General features: G+C 46.8%; 1 protein-coding gene across 2 annotated transcripts in view; it reads right to left on the minus strand.

The window, feature by feature from the left end:
• Window positions 1-1012: 1012 nt before the first annotated feature.
• The window catches only part of NRP2 (neuropilin 2), a 120095-nt gene continuing 104318 nt past the window's right edge, over window positions 1013-16789 (minus strand). For both annotated transcript variants that reach the window (XM_043445653.1, XM_043445652.1), the window contains exons 16-17: window positions 6662-6712; window positions 1013-4335 (exon numbers count right to left, since the gene is read on the minus strand). In XM_043445653.1, coding sequence (XP_043301588.1) covers window positions 4031-4335; window positions 6662-6712 — 356 coding nt within the window. In that variant the 3' untranslated portion in view covers window positions 1013-4030. The remainder of the gene's footprint in view (window positions 4336-6661; window positions 6713-16789) is intronic.

The following is a 16789-nucleotide window of genomic DNA, read 5'->3' on the forward strand; positions in this document are numbered from 1 at the left end:
AGTTCACAGTAAAGCTTTTCACTCCTCCTCCCCTGGAAGCGGACATTGCCTAGGAGAGCACTGGGTCTCCTTTAGCTTTCCCTGGTCAAAGTCCACAGGTGAAAAGATCTCTGATCATTTTGTGAAGCCAGGCTACTTTTCCTTTCTCCTAGACCAGAGGTTCTTAAACTCGAAGGTGCATCTGAACCCCTGGTGGGTATGGATGTGCTCAGTTGCTTAGTTGTGTCTGACTCTTTAGGACCCCGTGGACTACAGCCTGCCAGGCATCTCTGTCCCCGGGATTCTCCAGGCAAGAATACCGGAGTGGGTTACCATTTACTCCTCCAGGGGATATTCCTGACCTAGGGATGGAACTCAAGTCTCCTGCATTGTAGGCAGATTCTTTACCACTGAACCACCGGGGAAGCCCATGAACCCCCTGGAGGGCATGTTAAAATGTAAATCTCTAGGTCTTCCTCCCTTCCTTTTTGATTCAGTAGATGTAGGGTGGAGTCTGAAACTGTACACATCGGACAACTTCGCAAGTGAGGCTAATAGTTCCGGTCCAGGGACCACACTTTGAGAAACACTGTTATAGACCTTGAAATCACCAGAGATATTGACAAGCAAATGTTTCAATAGACAAGAAACAGCAGAGTCAAAAGTCACAGGGGACTGGTGATGGCCAGGGAGGAGGAACATTAGTAGGGCTCACAGTCTCAGGAATCTACCAGGCAAGTCTATGAGCTGAAATGGTCTACTTGGCCACATAGCTCATTACCTTCCCATATCATATTTTCACTTTATAAAAAGCCATCTAGCCAATCTACTTACTAACGGCACGTAAAGGTGCTCAGAAGCATTGTCCCAAGAGAGTGACCAACCATCCCGATTTGGCTGGGATTGAGGGATTTCCCAGGACCACAGGACTTTCAGAGCTAAAACCCAGGAATGTCTCAGGCAAACTGGGATGTTTTTGGTCACCCAAGGTGAACCCAAGTCTCTTTGCCTCCAATAAAAAAATGCAGAAAAATATCTCTGGAATAATGTTTATTTAAATAGTAATCTTAAAAAGGTTTTATACAAATCATATAAACACAGCTTGACATTGTTGTTTATTTTTTACATTGAAGAATCACAGTAAAAGCTCTCAAGTTCCCTTGATCTGGCTCAGCCAGTGGATGGTCAAATACCTTTAACAGCTAACCTTGGAAAAGTTAACCTCCTGTGTGACAGTTTAACTTTTCCCCTTGTTTTCTTGCCATTCATGCTCATTCCTTGGACCCTCATTCCTGTCAACTCCCCATGCCCACCTAAGAGAGGAAGCAGCCCTGTGGTCCTGTTGACCGCCCAGTCCGGGAGAGCGTGGAGGTAATGTGTTATTCAGTACAAGGCATAAAAGGAGATCAATACTGTGCGCTGGGTTTCCCAAGGGGGAGGAGTCAAGGAGACAGGTCGGCCAGCCTACCTGCAGATAGCAACGACAAATGCACCAGGGTGTCCCGGGCCAGGTTATAATCGGGGTCCTGCTGCCTTTCTGTCTTACAACAGACCAGCCTCGAGGGCTGGTGAGGTATCTACATGTAGCTCTGGCTGGCCTGCTTTTTGTTTAGCATCCGGGGCCCACTCAAGGCCTCAAACCAGCCAACGGTGAATATGGACATAGGACATTAGAGGGATGTAGGCTGAGTTGTACATAACTGAGAGGTGAACTGCGGGTTGGAGACAAGGCTGGTCTTTGGGGAGTTGTAGAATGGCCCATGGGACTTGAGAGGGCCAGGGCCCTCGGTGTCAACTTTTCAACTCTCTTCTTCTGCAGGTTAACTCTGGAAACCCTTGGACGTGCTACCTTCCGGAACACTGAGTTACACGGGAAGGCAAAGAGGAAGTGGGCTAATTAAGAACTTGCTTCTGCCACACGCTCAGCTCAGGAGGGCCTGAAGCTAAGGCCTTGGGCTTGACAGCTTCACTTTTCACCTCTAACTACCACTGTGCCAACGAGTGCCAAGATCAGCAGTGACACTCGGGCCTAGGTCAAAGTCACAACAACACCACTGAGTCCCACGTGACCATTCACATACACACACAGAACTCAAAGACTGGCAAAGACACACAGAGACAGGAATAAATAGCTGTCGGTATGAACGCTCCCTCTCTTCACACGGAACACTGTGACATTACCACTTGAACTAGCATTTCCATAAGTTAACATTGAAAGGAACCAGCCAGTCCCATTCACCCTTCCCCTTTCACCTGGGTATGAGACAAATGACATCGTGAGTGACCATAGCAGCAAAAAATGGTCTGACAGTTCACACTGATTAGCAATAGGCTGGGCATACTGTTTGGGTTTCAAATGTATTTCCAGCACACAGGCAAGCTGTAGGCGTTACTACAAAATCAAGATTTGGATCCTGACGCGGACAATCTTCTCCTTCACGCAGTTTTATGCGATTCCAGATGCCTCCCCTTCTAGAGCAGTTGAGAGTCATCTAGGGCTACGATTACCACTCGGGTGGCAGGCCTTACTCCATCCATAGGATCAGTGGTGTGGGGGAAGCTGGGCGTGGAGCCACTGGGTGAGGGAAGAGGAACAGAGGAATGCCTTAACTTGTATGGTGCTGATTTCTACATAGAAGGAAAAATACGTTTTTTTTCTTCATTTTTTCAAGGCACTTAATAAAAAAATACATAAATTGGTGTGTGTGTGTGTGCGGGTGTATGTAAGAACACAGGTCTCTCTGGGGTTGAAGCAGCATTAGCATTTTGGTCCACAGGGTGTGCAGACTTTTGGTTAGAACCAGCTCTCGGGCACTGTAGAGCTACTGATGCTTCTGAAAGGTGGAGGTGGCAGCTGTCACCCCAAGGAGAAGTCTGTGTTGACTAGCCCAACAGAGACGGATACATCAGAATGTCTTTTCCAGTCCTCTCAGTCTTTGCTATCACGTGATCACAGACGATGGACTTCTTTTTCTCTCTCCTCTGTTCTCTTCCTTTCCCATCAGTTGTCACTAGTGATGTCTCACTGATGGACGAACATACTAATAGCTTATATTTCCCCCGCGCCGTCTCAGAGACTGTCAAACAATGCTGTTTCCTGGGGCTCAGAGACCTGATAATGAGCATGTATGCATGGGTATATATGTGTGTGTGCATGCTTGTACGTGTGTGTGCATGTGGTGCATGTGCGTATGCTTTAGGAGAACAAGGACGAAGGAGAAGAAAAAGCAAAACCAGAGGCCCCACAAAGTAGCCTCACAGCCACAAGTTCTGGGTCTGGACTGAATGAATGGCTCCTATTCACAAAGCACGTTAAGGCTTGTCCGCTTCTAACATGGAGGCGCTTCTATGGATTTTGACGTGTGAAGTTTCCTTTCTGGTTTGTTTTAAATCGCATATAAGAAAGAGCTGTTCATGCTGACCCTAAAATGGCAATTTTCCCCTGGATAAAAAAAGTTAAAGGCAACAACATCCTACTGAAATGCTAGGACTGGAAACGGCAGCTTGTCAAGTTGGCTGGCAGAAGCTATACCACAGAAATCCCGGAAGTCATGAGACGATCTGAGGGTAGGATAAACTGGACGGCTTTTTTGGGGAGTTTATTCTCTAAAGATGGAGAGTCTGAAAAGACCCTTTGCTTTCCAAGTGTTGATTAGGAAGAAAAAGCAGAGACTACTGATCACCACTCTGCTCTATTCTGGAAAAGTCATCCTCTTCTGCCTCTTTGAGTTGCTCACTGACCAAAGAAATAAAACAGAACTAGTAACAAACTCACAAACAAAATAGAACTGTGACCACCAAAGAGATGAGCGCCCATCCTTGTCCCAGCAAATGATTCAGCCACGTGGTCTCAGGTGGGTCCCAGCCCCCTGAAAGACTGCATTTCCCCGCCTCCCTCGACTCGCCTGTCTGTTCTGTCCACACCGTCAGTATTCTGGATCGGTTGGATCGAGATTATGGCATTCAGTTTCCAAAGGGAAAAAAAAAATGGTAATTCTCACTAGCCCCTCTTGCTGGAATGAAACGTCAGGTGCGGTCTGGGTGCAATCTGTCAGGCCTCTGAGCAGCACTTCTGGTGGTTCATCTTGACCTTGTGTTTGAGGCCGTCGTAGAGCTCGAAGTTGTAGTTCTCCAGCGTGGTGCAGCTGCGGGAACTCAGGCCGGAGTAGGAGCAGGTGCAGTAGAGCAGGAGCCCTGCACACGTGGCCCCGAGGAGGACGCCCAGCGAGCTCATGGCGATGATGGTGATGAGAATGGGGTCCAGGGTGTAAAGCCAGCTCTTCTCTTTGTCAGCCAGAGGGGCCCCAGACCCGGAGGTCGGGGAAGAAGAGTTGCTCCAGTCCACCTCATAGTCATCTAGGACGTAAAGGACACGAGAGACTGCAGACACTGCTTCTTTTAGAAATAACTGAGACTCCCCCCAAGCCCAATTCAGAGGTTTTTCAGAACCTGAGGCTAAGCTGTTCGACTCTGGAACTACACTGAAAGTGAAAGTCGCTCAGTCCTGTCCGACTCTTTGTGACCCCATGGACTATACAGTCCACGGAATTCTCCAGGAAAGAATACTGGAGTGGGTAGCCTTTCCCTTCTCCAGGGGATCTTCCCAACCCAGGGATCAAACCCAGGTCTCTTGCATTGCAGGCGGATCCTTTACCAGCTGAGCCACAAGGGAAGCCCCACTTGGCTTCAAAACCCAGCCCCATCTTGTCCTAGCTGCGTAACCTTGGGCAAGTTATTTAGTTGCTCTTTGCCTCAGTTCATTCATCTGTGAAATGCCACTACTACTAACCTCACTGGGTTGTTAAGAGGTTTGAATGAATTAACATTTGCACAGTGCTTGGTGTCCAGCACAAAGTAAGTATGGTCTAAGTATCTGATACTTAAACCGTTCGAGTCACATTAAGTGAGCTTAGATTTTCACAGGGTGCCTTTAGAGCTCTTGGAATGGCCCTCTGTTCCGTACCCCCTTCTTCCTTTGTGTCCTTATCCCTTACTTCCAGCTGCTTCATGTTAAATCAAAGAACAGGCTGAGATTATTTTAACATGACGAGTTTCCCAATTTGGCATTCCTGGTCATCCAAGCAGTAGATTTTTTTTTTTTTTTTTGGATCCACCAGACCTCACGACCTAAACTTTCCTTTACTGCTATGTGTTATCCCAGATTCAGATGTTGAATTCTGACCCCTAGTACCTCACAATGTGACCTTACTTTGAAGATAGGTCTTTACTGAGGTAATCAAGTTAATATGAAGTCCTTAGGGTGGGCCCTAATCTAGGATGACCAGTGTCCTTGTAAAAAGGGGAAATCTGGAGGCAGATACAGGTGGGAGAATGCCATGGAAACATGGCGATGGCCATTTACAAGCCAAGGAAAAAGATTCGGTCCACATCCTTCCCTCACGGGCCACAGAAGAAGACAGCCCTGTTGGTACTGTGGATTGTGGACTTCTAGAACGGTGAGAAAATAAATTTCTGTTGTTTAATCCACCCAGTTTGCAGTATTTTGTCATGGCCACTGAAGCAAACTAATACATTTCTATAGTGTGATCAAGGCATGACCACATCTCTGGCAAATTGTGTGGGATTTCCTAATAATCCCACGAAGAAGGCAGGGTGATACTATAATTTGAAAAAAATAGATGAGGAACTGAGGCTTTGAGAAATTAAGTGATTAGGTAACTCACTCAAGTGCCCAGAGTTAGCAAAGAGTTAAACTAGGACTAGAAGTCAGGCTTTCTGCGTCCTCATATTTTACTCTTTCTACCCCATCTAGGGCTTTTGCTGCTTGATCCATCGCAGCCTTTCTGTGAAGGCCAGTTGTGCAGCTTTGCCCATAAAAGGAACGTCAGACCAGGCTTTGCAGGGGGAGTCTGCATTCAGTTAACAAGGTGCTGTTTGGGTTAGTCACTCCGTTTCTATAACTACACTTGAAGTGTTTGATTAAGGTCAGGTTAAAAAAAGCAGCTCTATAAACTGCTCTTCTTAGAGGCATCAATCTTGGTCTAAAGCTGCTCTTTGAGGCGAACCTTAGTGATCTCTCTTGGAGATCAACTCTGGCTCTCACAGACGCCTAGAGAGACCTGGGCTCCTCCGAGTGGAGGAAAGATATTACATCTGGGTGTTTGCTCAGTGGCCCTCCAGTCAGGACTCCTGCTTCAGCCTCATGGAATATGTGTATTTAAAGTAGGAAAACAGAGCTCGGAATAAGTATGAAAAATGAGATAGGTAGTGTGGATGAGACCTAAATCCTGCAACAAGCCCCACCTTGGTTCCTGAAAGCCATGGAATCAGAAATGTTAGCATGCCTGAATGTTCACACTGACAGTTATCCACTAAGCCCTTTTTGGAAGTAGGTCAACGGGTTCAAGCAGTGACATGTATAGAGGAACCTGGCTTCACTTCACTTTATTCAGATTTAAATTTCATCAGTGTCAAAAGTTGCCCAATGTAGGGGACCTATTTCAGATTAGGCAGAGGAAACTCAATAAACTTTCTAACTCTCTAAATTTGACTTTGACAGAGAAATTGATGGCTTCTTCATTTCTCTCTGGATTCTTGTCACATATTTCTTGCTGATAGTTCTGAATTCTGGCCCTCCCATACCCTGGGCATTATTTTTGTTGATGGCTTTATAGCCAAACTTGACTTTCATGATTATGTTCTAAACCATAGCAACACTTACCATCAATTTCATCCTCGTAGCCCTCTCTCCCATGTATTTCTGGGATGTCCACTATAACAAGAAAGAAAATTTAAAAAAATCAGTCATAACAGGTTCGAGTGGCTGAAGGGCAGAGATGCCACCTTGCTGACAATGACTCCCAGCACTGTGGGAAGCTAAAGAATTGCATCTGCTTCTAGATCATTTAGTATGCACATTACTGGATCCGTCCTCCTTCAAATGATTTGACTTTACTTCCAACAACAACCAGAACAGAAATAATGAGAAAGGCTTTAAGTGCCCAGTAGATGCTAGCTTGTATCTTTATAACAGCTATTATTTACAACCAACGTAGGTCTGAGTTTTATCTAAGGCAGCTTCAGTGGTCTTTCATGTCCATCATCAGTTGCACGACTGTGATGTTCATCTGGTGTAACACACCGCCCCTCCTCATATGGATGCATCTAAGTGGACACAAAGTATCAGAGTTTTTCCTCCTCTGGATTGCAAAAAATGGAATTTAAGTAAGTCACATTTCATCATTATATGCTTTAGTGTATTTATAGAACTAGAACTGGAAAGAATGTTATAACGCCTGTCCACCCCCACATATCCGTGCTAATACTTTTCTCTTTCCTTCCCAGTCTATTTTTCTCATTGGCTTTCTTCACAGTTTAGAATAGATCAAACACAGGCACCCAACCTGACTCGCCCAGGCTTGAATAGAGCTAAGTTAATTTACTCCGAATTTTCTCCACTATTATCACTGTCTATCTTTTTCTTTTTTTATGATAATTTTTTGGGGGAAGGGGGGTGGCTAATACAGGTCTCTATTCACTTTGCTGTCCATCTTATAGAAATCAGAGCCAATGGAAATTACCTGTCTAAGATGGTAAAATATTAAAAAAAGGGAATCAAATATGTGGTGAAGAACAGGTTCTTATCATTTCTTCCTGTCTTATGAGTTAATTATGCCTGTCCCGGCTGTCAGGTCAAAGTGGCACCAGTGAATGTATGTGGCCCTTCAGAAATTTCATTCAACTCAAAGTCAGGTGAGCTACCTTGATGTCAGCACGATGAATTTACATCCAAAAAAGTCAAGACTGAACACAAACTCAAGCTTCCAAAGAGCTAAACTATCAAACAAGAGGAACAAAAGGACTTCAGACCAGCCTGAACTTCTCCCTCATCTGCACAGAATCTCGGGGAAGATCTACTTGATCATGACCTGAACTGAGGATCGATCCATCACTGCCATGCTTGACATTCAGTCTTTCCCTGGAGGCAGTAGTTTTCACCCTGTTAGAAGTCTTCCTCACTCCTGGCCAAAGTGCCAAAGCACAGTCTCATCCTCTTCGTCACTAGTGAGGGATGCGGAAAACAAAATGCCAAGACCCCACTGGAAAGGATGAATGCCATGTGGCACCGATCCTCCAGAAATCCAGTCTGTTCCTGGCATGTTTATAGCACAGCAACTAGTACCTGCAGGCCCTGCCAACTTCCCACCTCAGTGCCCGTCCCTACGTTATTCTCCAGGCCTCTGCAATGCAGGCTGTGCCCTTGGAATGAAGATGTAAACGTGAATCAACAAGAGGCAGGTGGTGTCTGTCACAGGGATCAAATCAGGCTGGTGGAAATCAACCCAGGGTTTTGTTTTTTTTTTAAACCTTACGAGAAAAACAAACATGGAAGAAAACCATCACATTTCTAACAATTAATCGTTTTTATGGGATGCTTATACCTCTTAACACCTTCATGGTTAAAAGCAGCAGAACGCTCGATAAGAAAGAATATGTGGATCAACCCAGGATGAAAACTGCAGGGCTCCTGCCAGTGACTTTTGGGCCAAATCCTGTTCTTGCTTTTAGGGATTCCATCTCTGCCAAGGATGTGACAAAGTTTTGGAGGCTAGAGTGCCATCTTGCTCCATCTCACACCCTCAGGGAAGAATTCTTAACACACTATTGATCACCAGCTGGAAAGGAGTGGATGTGGCATTGATCTTGGAGGAAAAAGGGTAAGAGGATGGTAATGACTATGAGAACATTTTGTCCCAGGAGATCACAGCCACTTGTCTCTGCGGGCAGAGGACTGGATGAGATGACCCTCCCCCCCAAGAATAGGTCCATTTTTAAGGTTCTATGAAATTGATTACCCAGATGTGGCTGAGATTTCTGCACCTGGAGGATCAAAGGCTACTTCAGGTGAAGAACACTTTAGAGGCTTGACTTGGCTTTTTGCATAATCACTGCTCCCAGGAGTTTGGGTGAGTGGGAAGGGGTCAAAAAAAGGATAAGTTAATCAACATTTTCAAAAGCGCATCTGTTCATGAAGCCTTAAAGAAAGAATGACACACTGGGGAAAATCCCAATAAAGGGAACATTTGTACAAAAAGCCATTTACTTTGATAGCAATTTTCTCTAGTCCCCATGCTAATATTCTTGATATCTGTGTTTGGTTAAGAGCTTTCTTTTTCAGAAGCCTCTTTGCTCTTCATGGGCCACTTTCCTTTTCTGTTGAGGCCAAGAGAGAAACTTCAGCCTGTTTCCTCAGAATGCTGGCAGGATGTGTGGATGTCCACTGGGTCCCTGTAGTTCTAGTAAAGAAAAGGCAAGGACAGGTTGGAGGGAGAAGGGGTGAGCCAGGAGCTCAAGGCAGAGGCTGGAAGCAGCACCTTCCCAGGAAGGGGACAGGACGGCCAGCACATGGAGGTCTGGCTGGGGAAGAGAGGCAGGGCAGGGACCTGGAACTGAACTTCTTAAATGAGGAAAAACTTGGAGAGGACACTCCAGGACTCTTTCAGGAGGCGTGTGTGTTTGTGAGTGGGTTGATGCAGAGTGCAGTGAGCCCCACCTTTAAGAGAACACAGATCAAGAATGCATCTTACCACCCACACAACTTCCACTTTCAACCTTTGTGCTTACGTGACCCTGCTTCCTTCCGGGCCCCTGTGTGGATTCAAGCTCAGGTCAGTCTGACTCCAAAATCTGAATTCAGACTCTCAGTACTGTACTGGGGCCAAAGAAGACCCTCCTCCTTCTACTCCTCCACATGTGTATGCAAGTTCTCTGGCTATGGGCAGAACAGCACATTTCACCTATATCCTCCCTGTGTGTGTGTGTGGGTGCTCAGTCACATTTGACTCTTTGTACCCTCCAGGCTCCTCTGTCCATGGAATTCTCCAGGCAAGAATACTGGAGTGGGTTGCCATTTCCTCCTCTAGGGGATCTTCCCTACCCAGGGATCAAACCCACGTCTCTTGCATTGGCAGACGTCTTCTTTATCACTGCACCACCTGGGAAGACCATTCCAAAAGAGAAGACAGTCTGCCTTGCCTTCATCCCAGCGGGCTGGATACACAGTGTCTGGCTGTTTGCCTGCATTGCTGGCTCACCACTTTGATGGGAACTCACCAAGAAGTCTCATGAATGTGAGGATGCGGTGATCTGAAATTTGGGGCTTCACGTTTTCCATGATAGACATTATCCAGAGAGGGAGGCTGGCTTTCATTGTTCTTCACAGAGCAGTGTTCACTTAATGACTAACAGCCAGTCAGCCAGTTCTCATTAAGAGGGTCGACTATGTGCCAGGGAACCATACAGAGGAGTTTGGGAAATGAAGATGTATGGGACCTGGTGTCTACAACCAAGGCCCTTCAGTGTGATTGGGAAGTAAGGACTCACCTGTGCCAAAATAGCACAGAAGAAAGGGGGCTTGTTGTTGGGGGACCTCAAAGCGCTGACGGGGTTGGGGGCAGGGACTGGGCAAGTGAGGGTGGGCCAATGCTGGGAAAAATGTGGGAGGACGAGGTAGCGGCTTTGGAACGGAGGCTGCTGCCAGGGGTGGGAGGGGACGGGGAGTCCAGCTCCTTTTCCTGTTTGATGGGTAGGGACGGTCTCAAACATGGCACCTGAGCCTCTAAGTTTGTACACTGATCTCTTGGTTTGGGGCATGAATTCATTTTTTTTAGATCCACTGAGGAATTCAAAGAGATTGCCTTGCCTGGTCACAGATCTCCTCCTTATACTTCCCTACGTCAGAGTCACGTCTCTGCCCACCTCCCGGCACCAGCTGCTGCAGACCAGCAGAGCAAGAGGAAGAAGAACTCATGAGTGCCTGGAAGGTAGTTTAACAGAATTTTGAGAAACTAAGTGATTAGAGTAGCCACTACTTAGAAAACAAACAAAAAACCCAATTCAGGAAAACCTGGTCGTTTTCATATTGACATTGCATCTCAGGCCAAATGGTCCCCTTGCTTCCCTTAGCATTGCTGAGAGGTGGGTTAGGTACCCAGTGAAGAGTGATCCAAGGTCTTACCTGTCTCCTATTATCCTGATTTTCCAGAGCAAAAGACCCCATAGTGGCTAGTTACCAAGACATCCTCTGGACTGTTCAGGAACCACCACCCGCCCCCGCCCCCCAACCCAGGAAGAGTTGAATATTTTCCAGCATCCTTGTCAGTAAATCACAAAGGTGTGGCACAAAAGAGGAAGAGCCATACTGGTCACGAACCAAGCCTCCTCTAGGGAGATGTGTATCTCCCAGAGGGGTTTGGAACACTGCCTGGCAGTGTAAGACCACACATGCCAGGCAGGGGAAATACCCCAGACACTCTGGCCTGCAAGTGGAAAATTCCCCCTGAGTGTGGTGTAGGTCTCAAACAAGAATGCTCTCTCTCATTTAGATTTTCCTTCCCACCCTTCCTCTCTCCTTACACACACACAGACACACACACACACACACACTTTGCTCTCTCCCTCATCTTTTTCTTTCCCTTCCTAAATTAGGATCCTTTGGGGTTAGAATGCTTTTCTACAGTTACAGAAAAATCTGACCTTCCCTTTCACTACATCTCTCATATGCTGTGGTCACTGCAAGTGTATTTTCATTGACATTGTTCTGTTCAGTTTTTACATCGAAAAAAAAAAAAAAAAAAAGAGCTTCACAAGATCACTAACAGAGTGAGGAGCCTGCCCCAAACCACTGGCTGCTTTTGGATAAATGACTGAAGACCATCCACCCCTGGGTCACTTGCACACCGATCAGGACACCAACATGTACTGGCTTTTCTCTGAAGAGTCTCTTCCAGGCCAGCTCCAAGCAGCGGTTTGAGAGGCCTGGTGGAAGCTGATGACAGACCGGCCACCCAGAACATGAGTGGACCCACTCAGGACTGCATCTGGAGGGGAGCACTTTGGGATATGGAGGAGCACTGGGCTGGGAGCACTGCCCTGGGAGCAGACTGCCTGCTCATCAGAGTTCCACCACTCCACTCAGGTGTGGGGGCTAGGATGAGCCTCTAAGCACCCTGAGTCTCAGCTTGTTCCTCCGTACAGTAAGCACTGATGTTCTCTCCTGCCCTAAAACCCTATCGTCTTTATAGGAAGACAATGAGAAAGCTACAACGGTCCTTCTGTTGAGGGCTGCCGGAAAAGGCCGGTATTAGATAAGGCAGCTTCTACAGGAAAGAGCTCACTGCCCCAGTCTTTACCCCAGGTCTGTCCTCTTCTGGGTGCCTCCCACCTGAAGTCATCCATCTTAAGTTCTGTGGGGAAGGAGAAGACCATGCAAAGGACAGACAGGTGGGGGGGCGGAAGCCATGAGGTCCCATGTTTTCAATACTTGCTCATTTGGCTTAGAAATCTATCCTGCTAACTGGCAACTGAAGAACTGACAGATCGGGTAAGTGCTATCCCAAATTTAAAGACTCCAACTTAGCTAAGGTGGGGCTGATAAAGACTGGTGAGAAACCACTTAAACCACATGTTCACTCAACCCATCAAACTGCAATCAGCTTTTAAAGCAAGGATCAAAGACATGCCTACACAGGAAATCATTGAAATCATTCATTTTCACAGGTACCAAGTGTCATCACTTCTATTCAAAGAGGAAGAAATTGAGGAAGGAGAGTAGAAAAATGCAATAAGTCACTGAAGAGCTCGGCAGCAGACCTGAGAGTCAGCCACATTTTCGACACCTTGTTTGGGGCTGTGATTTATTTGGGATTAGCTCTTGGCCACTGAGAGTCCTTGTTGAGTTTGATTCCACGTTCCTGAACCCCTCAGGTCAGTTAAATCACTGGACCATCCAAATGGGAGTAGCCTTCAGAAAATTCTCTCAGCCACTTTGTTTTGATCCCAGCAGGAGAAGCAACACTGTGATCTAAACAAATGAGAAATCATGAAGGACTAACAGATATTTCTTGGCTCTTCAATGTGTTTAGTTTGATTTAATATTTAGTATTGGCTGAAGGTTCCTACTCCCTACCACACTTAATTTCCCTAATTCAGTTTGTTCATCCCCAGTTGCCATAAGGAGCCAAAAGTTCAGAGGTAGATCAAAATTTTGCCAAAACTCCTCCATTAGAGTCAGGCTACTTGAAAGCCCTTCATCCTGTGCTGGGTTTGGCTTGAGTTTAGAAACACCACCAGAAGATCCTTTATCATGGGTTTTTATCTCTTGAACTATAGCCAAATGTATGCAGAGTCATGGAAAAAAATTTTTTTGCAGTTTTCAAATGATTTCAAGCTGGAAAAGAAAAGGGGGCTTGATCTGTGATATTTAAGAAGACTTTGAACATGATTTTCAATTATTTTTAGTTGAATTATCAGAAGGAAACCCTAAAAAGGATTGAAAATATAGACTACAAATGAGAAGGTTGTGAAATGACCTAATAATACTTTCAAGTGTGGAGGCGGATGAGCAGCTGAGGCCAGAATGGCTCCACTGAGCCCCAACAATCTGCATGAAAATAAGAAAAAGGAGGCAGCCAGTAAAATGTTTAATTATAGACAGAGGCTTCATGATCGTGTAGGCTGGAAAAACCCAGTAATGCTGATGGAGGAAAATTCTGGAATCTCTCCTTCGCTCTTCTTGTTGCTGTTCAGTTGTGTCCGACTCTTAGACCTGCAGTGTGCCAGGCTTCCCTGACCTTCACTGCCTCTCTGAGCTTGCTCAGACTCACGTCCATTGAGTCGATGATGCCATCCAACCATCTCATCCTCTGTCACCCCCTTTTCCTCCTACCTTCAATCTTTCCCAGCATTAGGGTCTTTTCCAATGAGCTGGCTCTTCACAGCATGTGGCCAAAGTATTGGAGCTTCAGCTTCAGCATCAGTCCTTTCAATGAATATTCAGGGTTGACTTCCTTTAGGACTGACTGGTTTGATCTCCCTGTTGTCCAACAGACTCTCAAGTCTTCTTTAGCACCACAGTTCAAAAGCATCAATTCTTCAGCACTCAGCCTTCTTTATAGTCCAACTCTCACATCCTTACATGACTATTGGAAAAACCATAGGTTTGACTAGATGGACCTTTCTTGGCAAAGTGATGTCTCTGCTTTTTAATATGCTCTGTGGGTTTGTCATAGCTTTTCTTCCAATCATCAAATGTCTTTTAATTTTGTGGCTGCAGTCACCATCTGCAGTGATCTGGGGGCCCAAGAAAAGAAAATTTGTCACTGTTTCCACTTTTTCCCCATCTATTTACCATGATGGGACCAGATGCCATGATCTTTGTTTTTTTGAATGTTAGGTTTTAAGCCAGCTATTTCACTCTCCTCTTTCACCCTCATCAAGAGGCTCTTTAGCTACTCTTCGCTTTCTTTGCTCTAGATCTTTGAAGAGTCAGAGATGTTCTTCATTACTGTAAGTGGAAGCCCCGACTTTAAGTTTGGTCTCCTGTATAAATGCAACTCGGCTTCCCAGGTGGCACTAGTGGTCAAGAACCTGCCTGTCAATGCAGGAGACATAAGAGAGGTGGGTCCAATCCTGGGGTCAGGAAGATACCTTGGAGGAGAGCATGGTGACGCACTCCTGTATTCTTGCTTGGAGAATCCCATGGACAGAGGAGCCTGGTGGGATACAGTCCCTAGGGTTGCACAAAATCGGATGACTGAAGCGACTTTGCAGGCTCACATGCACGTGAGAGATCTGACGTGCTCTTCTGGTGGGAGGCCTTGGTGGAGGGAGGTGAAGAAAGTGTAAGAATGCCCGAGGATAAGGAAAGGGGCCACCAAGAGGAGGGGAAGATGGACTTCCCTGGTGGTCCAGTGGTTAAGAATCCATCTGCCAATGCAGGGTACATGAGTTCAGTCCCTGATCCAGGAAGATTCTACCAGATGTGAAGCAACTAATCCCGTGCACCCCAACTACCGAAGCCGCAGTACCTGGAGCCTTGCTCTGCAACAAGAGAAGCCACTGCAATGAGTAGCCCACACACTGCAATGAAGAGCAGCCCTCGCTTGCTGCAACTAGAGAAAAGCCCTCACAGCAAAGAAGACTCAGTGCAGCAAAAACAAACAAACAAATAAATAAAATACATTAAAGAGTAGAGACAGGAGAGGTGCAGAAGGGGAACAGCGGGGGCTGAAGATGAACCACACCCAATTCAGTGGCATGAAGATCAGTGGGGACAGGTCCTTCTTGAGGAAAGAGGATGGGACAGTGGCCCTGTTGGGTGTTTAGAGCCAGGAGGCCAAGACAGTGGTGAGGGCCCAAGGCTTCCCATGGACAGTATTACTGAGCTCGGGCTCCTGATCTTCAGTTGGCCAAGGCAGATGAAGCACCATGGGGCTCCTTGGACCCCCACATCAGCCCCTGTCTAGGTCCTAGTGACTATCTTTCCACCTGAGTACCAGCTTCCCAGGTGGCGCTAGTGGTAAAGAACCTGCCTGCCAATGCAGGGGACATAAGAGATGGGAGTTCGATCCCGAGGTGGGGAAGATTCCTGCAGAAGGGAATAGCTACCCACTACAGTATTCTTGCTTGGAAAATCCCATGGACAGAGGAGCCCGGTGGGGTCACAAAGAGTCAGACACGACGGAAGCAACGTAGCACACGGCACACACACCACTGTCACAAGTGCCCTAGAAAGCAAGGAGGAGACGACGCATCCCTCAAGGTTCTTATGTCCCTTCTCCCAGCCCCTTGGTGGCAGTAGGGAGACGCAAAGAGAGGAGAAGTTTCTTAACAGACTGTGCGGAAACGAGCCTCGGTAACCAGCAGGGCTGACTGAGAACAGGGCTTTGGTCAAGGCCAGCTCAGGTTCAAAGCTTTCTCTGCATTCCTGTCATTACTGGAATTGGTTGCTCTCTATCGTGTTCCAGAGGACTCCAGTTCGGCGTCCAGTTAATGAGTTCTGCCGCCTGAGAAAGAAATTGCCGCTGTTGAAAGCCAGACCTGGAGCCCTATCACTCCTCTTCCGGATGACAGCCTTTGCCTTTGGGTACATCAGTTAACGACATCACAGGGGTTCAGTTTTGCGCAATTACGCACAGAAGACAAAACAAGCTTGTGTGTGTGTGTGTGTGTGTGTGTGTGTGGTGACATAGCTCTAGCTCATTCACATCTCATTCTTGTGTTGCTCCCCCGCACTGAGCCATCAAGAGTTATAACCAACCCCCCCCCAAAAAAAATTATACCCTAGCCTCATGCCCAAGAGGCAGCAGTCCTGGATTTTTGGCAGGTTGGAGAAAGCGCAAAGATCTCTTGTATGCCTGTCACACTATCCATTATGCTCAGAGTCACACTACCATGACCGCTTGGTCTAAGCGCACAGCAGAAATCAGGGTAACAACTTTTAAAAGAAATGGTGTTTTGGACTAATGGGTCTCTTGGCTTCTCTTCTACTTGCCATTCCTTTCTGGAGCCACTTGGGGCGAGCAGCTTCACCTGCACATTGAAACCTCCCGCTGGAAAACCACCTCATCTACTGCCTTTCCTCAGGTCACACTAGCCCTGAAGCTCCCCAGAAAGGAGCTGGGTGCATCCTCTCAGCTGGGCAAGCCGGCTCCCTCAGGGCTGTGGTCATGGCTGGGGGCCTCAGGTGCAAGGTCCCGAGGACTGGTGACTTTCCACGGGCATGTGGGCTGGCTTGTGGCTGTTGGAATATTTTCGTCTGTAGCACAATACCGTGCACTGACCTTAAAGAATGTTTTTTACATGAATTTTTTAGTAGAAAACATAAATAAATAACAGCAAGGCACAGCACAGTCACTCTTTGAAGAAACCAAGTGGAACTCATTAATCATGGAGAACAGGGCTCTGACTGCTGAACTCAGGGATAGAATTAACTCCTGGGGCACAGTGGCCCCCGTTCCAGTAAGCTGCGACGTATAGCCAGGCCCACATTCTCCACAAATCGGCACTG

This window comes from Cervus canadensis, chromosome 24 (assembly GCF_019320065.1).
Source record: "Cervus canadensis isolate Bull #8, Minnesota chromosome 24, ASM1932006v1, whole genome shotgun sequence".
NCBI lineage: Eukaryota > Metazoa > Chordata > Mammalia > Artiodactyla > Cervidae > Cervus > Cervus canadensis.